General features: G+C 43.3%; 1 protein-coding gene across 3 annotated transcripts; it reads right to left on the minus strand.

Moving 5' to 3' along the window:
- Window positions 1–438: 438 nt before the first annotated feature.
- Window positions 439–7,194, minus strand: il34 (interleukin 34). 3 transcript variants are annotated; one of them, XM_076990842.1, is made up of 8 exons: window positions 6,686–7,194; window positions 6,018–6,107; window positions 5,036–5,159; window positions 3,778–3,887; window positions 3,567–3,644; window positions 2,714–2,908; window positions 2,185–2,338; window positions 439–1,286 (listed from the first exon to the last, which is right to left on the minus strand). In XM_076990842.1, the coding sequence occupies exons 3-8, from the start codon at window positions 5,073–5,075 to the stop codon at window positions 1,231–1,233; spliced, it is 633 nt and encodes a 210-aa protein (XP_076846957.1). In that variant the 5' UTR covers window positions 5,076–5,159; window positions 6,018–6,107; window positions 6,686–7,194; the 3' UTR covers window positions 439–1,230. The 3 variants fall into 3 exon arrangements, with proteins under 3 accessions (XP_076846957.1, XP_076846959.1, XP_076846958.1); XM_076990844.1 differs by having other exon boundaries at window positions 6,018–6,183; XM_076990843.1 differs by having other exon boundaries at window positions 6,558–6,693.
- Between the last annotated feature and the right edge of the window lie 1,347 nt (window positions 7,195–8,541).

Raw genomic sequence — 8,541 nt, forward strand, 5'->3', positions numbered from 1 at the left:
CACTGCACCCGTCCACTCTCACCTTATATTGGTTTCACTGCACCCGTCCACTCTCACCTTATATTGGTTTCACTGCACCCGTCCACTCTCACCTTATATTGGTTTCACTGCACCCGTCCACTCTCACCTTATGTTGGTTTCACTGCACCCGTCCACTCTCACCTTATATTGGTTTCACTGCACCATTAGCAAGACGTGTGGAAAGTTTTGAGTCATTGTTTGTAACCTATGATGTCTGTGCTTTAACTGTGTATAGTTTCTGCCATTTGTGATCACCATTATGCATCACAAATCAAATAATTTCCCCAAATGTTTAGAGTTTTGGGAAAAGGCTGAATCATGTAACTAACTGAAAAATGTAATGCTTTTTTAAGGTTTTGATAAATCAGTTGACTTGTTTTGAGATTGGCGTTTAGGGTTTTTAGCAACAAGAACACATGGGGGCGACAGAGGGACGTTTATTAATTTTTTTCCAAGACAAGTTGCTCTATAACACTATAGAACTCAAATAAATAATTAATAAACAATGTATAAAAACATATTATATATCTTGGTAACGCTCGAAAAAAACACTTTATGTTGACAATATTATTTTGGCACATACTGAAGACCATGCTGAGCATACATCAAAACACACACAGCAAAGATAGCAAGAATTCGCTGACTAAGCCAGCAGTCAGCAAAACTCGGCATGCAATTTATACAACAAATACAAAACTCCCTTCTGTTACTTACAGCACAGTAAGACCTCTCTCTCTCTCTCTCTCTCTCTCTCTCTCTCTCTCTCTCATACACACACACACACACACACACACACACACACACCCGATTACATACTGTTTTGGCACACAGCATAAAGAACACTATAATATAAGTATTACATTCCTTTTGGGTACGGTAAATCCAGAAGTCACATAAAATGTTACAGTTAGCCATAGTCATAAAGGATTCTAATTACAAATAGAACATACTATAGCAAAACATTTGCTTCCTTCAGAGTGGTCATATGGACATAATAAGTTAAAAAACACATGTTGGAGATCTGCAGAAGATGATGACTCAGGGCTAGTGGGGTTGTGTGCCGAGTCTGTAGCCCTGTGTATTTTCAGGTATAATCCTCATTTGATATAAAACTCATATCATAGTGACATGCAGAACACATAGCATGCACGACTTTCCAGCGGACACACCCAGACAACAAGCTCACTCGCGTATGTGCACTCGAGCCGCTCAAGTCGGCTGAGGAGTTGTCGTTTTTCCTCGTCTCCAATGGAGAATGTTGCAATCTGGGGGAAGACATAGACAAATAGTACAATTCTTGAAATCTGATAATGGCTTCTTTTATGTTAACAGTCATAGTTCCAGTGCATTAACTCCGCGACACTGTTAGATGCGTGCCTGTCTAGATTAGCGTGCGTCCGCGAGCTGCGTGTTGGTGTGAGTGTCCCTGATGGACCAGAGCAGGCTGACAGAAGCTGGTGGGTGTCAGACAACTTGTTGCTGGGCGTGCACACAGCCTGAATCACACACCACTGGGGGATCGAGAGCCAGCCGGGGAAGCCACCACCTCCTAGCTCATCGCGGAGGAAATGGTGTTGACTCAAACCCCCTCCCACCGCCAGCATGTGTTCCTGCTTGGTGACCACAGTGGTGGTCAGCCACAGACAAGCCATTCAAACTTTGCAGATCTGTGGGTTCACACCACTGTGTTGCAAGTGCTGCCCAACCCGAGCACAACAGCAGGGACGTTGTGCAAGTAACCTTCCTAATAGACCGTTTATTTCCTCTGTGTCTTTATGTATTTATACATGCAGACAGACAAACCTAGCAAAGCTACTGACACAATACTGAAGAGCAGGTGTCTTTTTTGGGGGCAGGGATTGAATTTCTGACAGGGTGTTTCTGTTTAAGTGATTAAGACTGTAACCCTAGTGCAAGTTTTAACAATTCACTCCATTACTCCATTTGTAATACAAATGGAAGATGCAATGGGAACAGTATTCTAAACCAGTTCAGCTGGCCTTCAAACAAAGGCATATTTTGCCCTGCAGACCATTTCACAGTTTTCTTACCAAGATAAATGATATGCAAGTAACAACATACAAAGGTCTTGTGTGATGCAAGGTGTTCTACTTCGGTCATATTGCAGTGTAAACAAAGGTAGGACTGAAAATGATCACTTACAATCGTTCTCTTTTGTCTGGAAGCAGTCTTTGAACAGGCAGTGCAAGGTGCGATAACTGTTGTCCAGTAAGAATTTAGGTTTGACGGATCTCCATCCCTGATTGTCTGGGGTATTTAATCGATCCCAGATGTCCTGGATCCGTTCTGGGAATACCTTTGGTGTCATAAAACACACACGAAACCAACAACATCAGGTGTGAGTCATGAACAAGGATAAAGACTCATCCTGTATTTGTGCCAAAAGAAAAATTTGAGTCCAATTCCAGCCGCATGACAGTGAAACAGTTACTGTGTGAATGAGCGTGCTGCATTTCTCCAGCGGCCGCCACGTAATCAAAGAACAACATCAAAAAACCAGAGTAAACCTGAGGGACCAGAAATTTCACTAGTTACAGCTTAGCCTGGAGAGGCCTGACGTGAGACAGCAGTGTAGAAGTGTAGTGGTGGGAGGCACAAAGGCTCATTTACAACGCCCAGGCCACTGCTTAAGGGAACACGCTTGAGGGAACACACAGCCCTTTGTCCTCACCTCTTTTTGGGGATTCAGCTGAACGTAACTGTGTTCAAATTTCCTGAACAGGTCCTGGAGCCCTGTGAGGTATCTGCGTCTCGTTGGGTGTCTCTCAGGCAGCACTCGCAAAATCCGCTTTATTCCTGTCTGTGTCACCGAGAGCCACAGCCACTGTAAATCTTTCGTGACTTCAGGGTCTTTTTCCTCTTCCATCTAGTAGACAGAAAGAGAGATGGAGGAAAGGAAAAGTGACAAGAGAGAAGTTGAGACAGCAGTAGTTGACATGAGGCATGTGTTAGTGAGGAAGTAAAAAGTGAAGCAGAGATTAAACACGAAGAGTGGAGTGGGGTGAGTGGGGTGAGTTTGGGGACAGTGGATTGGGGTGAGTGGGTTGAGTTTGGGACAGTGAAGTGGGGTGAGTGGGTTGAGTTTGGGGACAGTGGAGTGGGGGGAGTGGGGACAGTGGAGTGGGGTGAGTGGGGTGAGTTTGGGGACAGTGGAGTGGGGGGAGTGGGTTGAGTTTGGGGACAGTGGAGTGGGGGGAGTGGGTTGAGTTTGGGGACAGTGGAGTGGGTTGAGTGGGTTGAGTTTGGGGACAGTGGAGTGGGGTGAGTTTGGGGACAGTGGAGTGGGGTGAGTGGGGTGAGTTTGGGGACAGTGGAGTGGGGTGAGTGGGGTGAGTTTGGGGACAGTGGAGTGGGGTGAGTGGGTTGAGTTTGGGACAGTGAAGTGGGGTGAGTGGGTTGAGTTTGGGGACAGTGGAGTGGGGTGAGTGGGTTGAGTTTGGGGACAGTGGAGTGGGGGGAGTGGGGACAGTGGAGTGGGGTGAGTGGGTTGAGTTTGGGGACAGTGGAGTGGGGCAGTTACTCACCAGTCTGCTGATGTTGTGTAGCCTGAAGACGTCCTCATACTGCACTTGAATGGTGTAGTTAATAGGAAAGTTGTGCTTCTAAAATGTTTTAGAAATAAGAGAAGTCCTTAGGCTCGTTGCATGTTTGTCCTCTTCTGTCTATTTTTGATCATTTTATGTATTTTATCAACCCCAAAATGTTAAAGGCACTTTTTAGTTTGGTTTTGTTTACCAGGTATCGTCTTCTGAAGGTGGAGTTGAGCTGTTCCCTCAGAGTTCCTAGTGGTCCACAGAGTTGATCAGATACAGAGCTCACCCAGACAGGTAAAATCCACAACAGGCCTACAAGAACATAAACATTTGCATAAACACTGTGAAATAAAAATACTTACCAGGAAAAATGTTCTCAGTTTCAACAGCACTAAGTGGCCAAAACGTAAATATGGCTAAAATTTCTTCCACAGCCTTACCAAATTCTAGATATAATTTCTCCTGCCTTCCATAAACAGAAAAGACCAAAAATAAATCAAACCCGAATAAACACTTACAAGCCATAATACCGCAGTGCCATAACACCTCTACATTGTCATTCGCATGTGGTCATGCATTGCATAAGGTAGTCAAGCCTTTTACAGGACATTTTCAGGATGTTTTTTCTCAGGGACAGAGTCAGCTGCTGAGAGAAGAGGGTCACAGGGACACAAGCTTTAACCCTGGAGCCAAGGGCATAGAGATGGTTTTCATAGTTAAAGAGAGTCAACTATAAGTGACTGGGAGAGAGAGGGAGAGAAAGAGGGAGAGAGAGAGAGGAAGAGTGAGGTTGGTTCCTGTGGTACAGCTGCAGTTCAGACAGTTGCAGAAAGACGGCTAGTCAGCAAAGCAGCACACTTCAGAGGACTGAGGGAACTGGTCCGGCCACAGGGCCCCAATCCTCAGGAGTTGTACCATTCAAAACCCACTGTTCTCTAAACTCCCTCTTCCTTGGTTTGCCCTCTGTCTCTCCCTCTGTGTATCTCTATATATCTCGCTCTCTCTCGCTCTCTTTCTCTATCTATCTCTCTCTCTCTCCCCAGTGCAGGAAGTAGTGAGGTTAACAGATGCTTCTAAGTTCTACAGAAGCAGCAACATGAACATGGACATGACTCAAATGGAAAAACAAACAAACAAACATTAAAAGAGCGACGAAATGAAAACGGCCGAAAACCGCACAGCCTCACACACATATATATCTCAATACCCTGAGAGCATCATTCTTCCTCTCCTAAACGCTTCCTCAATAAGGACTGAGTTGCTGATAGACTACATCTGACTTAATGTTCTCTGAAGTACCTCTCGTGTAAGACAGGAAGAGCTCCGTCTCAACCACTTCACTGTGCCACTCTAGCAGTGTCACAGACAAATCCCCAAAGTACAAATTCAAGACTGATGGATAATGCTTCTTCAGTGACAGGCTCATTTTGAAACCTCACACATTTTCCAGCCCTACTTACCCAAAAGCCCCCAGATAAGCCGAGCCTTGGCCCAAACCATGCTTCTGCTGAAGCCCTAGTTTCTGGAGAATGATTTCCCAGTGCAGACACTGCCTGTTCCTGGACAAGGGGCAAGGTTTTGAGCCTAGAGAAGGAGATGCAAAGTCAGGGAAGAATTAAATCAGCATAGCACACCAGCATCTACCGTCATAGTACACCATCACGCACCACCAGAGGTGGACATTCCAGGTTCTGAAAGTAAAAGTCCTCACCAAGATTTTGCTCAGGCTTCTTGGATTGTGTTGATTCCACTAATTTAACCTGGCACCAATTAGAAAATCCAGCAAGTGTGAGTAAAATCCTGGGAAGGAGTTTTACTTTCTGAACCTGGAATGCCCACTTCTGTGTACCACCATAACACACAGCACAGTATACCAACACATATCATCATACCACTTAACTGATAGATTTTTTGTTCTGTATGTACAAATGTCTTCATATTCAGTGCAGTAATAAAACCAGATACATCGCTATGTGGATTTACAAGTACAACAAAATGAATTATAAAAGTGTTGGGTTCCAACTAATGCATATCATATTGCAACAATTGCAACAATTCTCCAAAAGTGGGAGCTGTTAGTTCAGAAATCGATTTGATGGCACTGCAAGATATAGACGCTGAGCACTCCCAATTTCAGTGCTAATAATACACTGCCAAAATCAACTGAGGGAAACAAATCCAGATGTCTTTTCTCTATCATCCTTCTTCCTTCATTCAATGGAAGGGGGGGAGTCTTTTCAAGATGGTCCTGTGCTTTGTAAGGCTACCTTAGACTAAGCCTTCTGTGCAGATCATGTTTAAAATCCCTAAATTATACACTAAACAGTACAGGACCCCACCTCTGATTGTGTGATCTAATCCAGTATCATGTTAACTTTACTGGGAAAACCCATTTATGTTTAATGTTTTAAATCATCTTCCACTCTGATCTCCAGAACTTACCAGTCACCTCCGATCCCCCTCCTCCTCAAAGGTGAGATTTGTGTGGTCTATCAGTTGCACTTGTTGGGACAGATGCTCAAGCAAGGTGGGCTGAAACCGAGATGGATTACAAAAACACTTTAAGGACCCGCTACTGGATTCAGTCTCTCAAACGTCACTCCTGTAACTATACACATTACTATATAAGTTTAAAAGCAGGTGTTTGAATAATTCCAAGCACCAATATTATAAACTAAATAACAGGTAAGCCTATGAATTACACGGTTGTTTAAAAAGAGAATTTAAAATAACTAAAAACAAGAAGTCGTCAGTTTTTTTATCATGGGATACTGGAAATTTGGTCTTCTGCTGCGACCATTGAAATAAAGAGACAAGCACGTTCTCTTCAGCATATCACAAAAGTCAAAGATTACGCAGAAGTGCACGTGAGTAAAATAAAAAAAAAGCAATATAAAACATGCGGTTTAACAGCAAATGAACGAATGAGGAGTAATTTTAAGATGCTTAAGATTCAATCAGCAATCAGAATGAGATACGCACCAACTCCTATGCGGCGCTTTTCTGTGCGGTTTGTAAACGTGCAGGCGAGGCCGCGAGTTCAGATATGCGCAACAGCGCGCCGACACATTTGAACAAAAGCAAACAAAGAAACAAAAGATGACACAAACCTTTTCTGAGATCAGGCTTTGCTTACAACGAAATCCCGTAACCGTTACGGTTCATTTAATCTCAGCTACTTTCTGCAGACGCGTATATTGACTTGACCGGTGACTGATTCAGTCCCTGAATGTCTAGATCAGTCTCCTCCAGCACTGCGATGTCCTGCTTCTCAACACAACATCTGGAAACTCCCAACAGGATCATCTACACTGACCCTCTCTCTCTCTACTCGAGTCCTCGGCTTATAGACCCACCTACTCCGTGCTGTTGCGCCAGACTTACACCATCTCCTTGCAAATCAACTTTCACTTTACTTTCATTTTCGAATTGCTTTAACTCCTCTTTTGCCGGTGTAACGAGAAACAATAGCAAATAGCAAATGTGCGCTACTCTGTTTAAAAATGTCACCTTTTGGGGTTATTCTACTGCAATATCTTTATTAAAACCTAAATGGGTAGCATATAGATAGATAAATATCAAATAACGCTCCAATCAAATAATTTTACATCTTTTTCTTTAAAAATTCTTTCAAAATACTCTAGTCGTATAATCAAATATTTGGTCATAGGAAAGGACAATAAACACTATATAGCATAAGATAAAGAAGGCTTAGAAACGCTAGATGCACAACGAAATTTCCCAGAAATTTCCCAGCATGCAAATAGCAAACCGGAGTTTAACCAGTTTAAGAGAAAGTATCAGTATGCGGTGATTGGAGGACCTGGAGACTTGCACTGCGTAAAGAGAGCAGGTGAAATGACTGTAATGGCCTAGGTGTGGACCCATGTACTATTCACTGCAACAGAATCTGTCCCCCGAGAGCACCAATATATCATGATGAGTCTATTACATGTACATAAGAATTTGGTACTGAGATGGTTCTACGAAGGGCCCTAAATGAAATTCTGCTTAGGGCCCCATAATGGCTTGGGCCGGCCCTGTCCTTTTAGGTTATTTACGATAAACAGTGTACATAAACAGTGTACAAGGAATGACATTCTGGGTAATACTTCCTTAGAATATCATTAGCTGAAGACCTAGCTTTGTCTGAAATGTACACATATCTCTCTGGTCATCTGGTCATTTACGGGTCTGGCAGATCCAGAATTGTAATTATATAGCTACTACAAAGCAAATATCCTTTGTCAAAACATTAGAGTTTCACATCTGTCCACTAATCTACTAATTTTATACTAGACACCACCACTCACACTTGCTTATAAAGTCTCTACTGCTGAAATTAATCTGCGATTCAAAACCAATCATTTTACGTTAAGGCTTGATCTACCCCTTTAAAACGCCAAACGCTACATGGAAAACGCTGTTCCGTGGACCACAGGTTGGTCATTCCAGCAGTAGAGAGTATTTATGAGTAGTGTGGTGTTACAGGTCGTGGTTATAGGCTACATTAAACCACGTTAACATTGTTTTCACGTTAAGCGTTTCACACTTTCCCGTTGCGATAAATGAACAGATCAGGCATCATCTGATGGATGTTCGTTTATTTCCTTCTTTGTTCTCCCATAACAACCGTGCATAGCTGAACTCAAATGGTATTTGTGGAAATGTGTTCATCTCTGCGGTGCCTGTTTGTTAGTCATAGGGGAAAGTCCCATAGGAGCATCCGGAATAACACCAAAAATCGCTTAGCTCAGGGCATCCCGAACCTGGCACTAAATCTTTTCTGCTTTACTAAGCTCTTTCTGGAAGGTTTTTTAATCTGGCTGTAGCGCAGGGGGATCCAGATCACAACAGAACTGATACTAAACGCACCTGCGCCGCACTGGTCCGATTATTGGGTACAGACAGCAAACGAACCCAAACCGTGGAGATTAAATACGCCCTAAATGTAGGTGGGACACAC

This window comes from Brachyhypopomus gauderio, chromosome 2 (genome assembly GCF_052324685.1).
Source record: "Brachyhypopomus gauderio isolate BG-103 chromosome 2, BGAUD_0.2, whole genome shotgun sequence".
NCBI classification, from domain to species: Eukaryota; Metazoa; Chordata; class Actinopteri; order Gymnotiformes; family Hypopomidae; genus Brachyhypopomus; species Brachyhypopomus gauderio.

Coding starts and splice junctions, on each gene's coding strand:
- il34 (XM_076990842.1), bottom strand. CDS start 5,075: ATGGTTTGGGCCAAGGCTCGGCTTATCTGGGGGCTTTTGG. Junction 3,888..5,035: donor GCTTATCTGGGGGCTTTTGG/GTAAGTAGGGCT, acceptor ATGTTCTTGTAG/GCCTGTTGTGGATTTTACCT. Junction 3,645..3,777: donor CCTTCAGAAGACGATACCTG/GTAAACAAAACC, acceptor AAAACATTTTAG/AAGCACAACTTTCCTATTAA.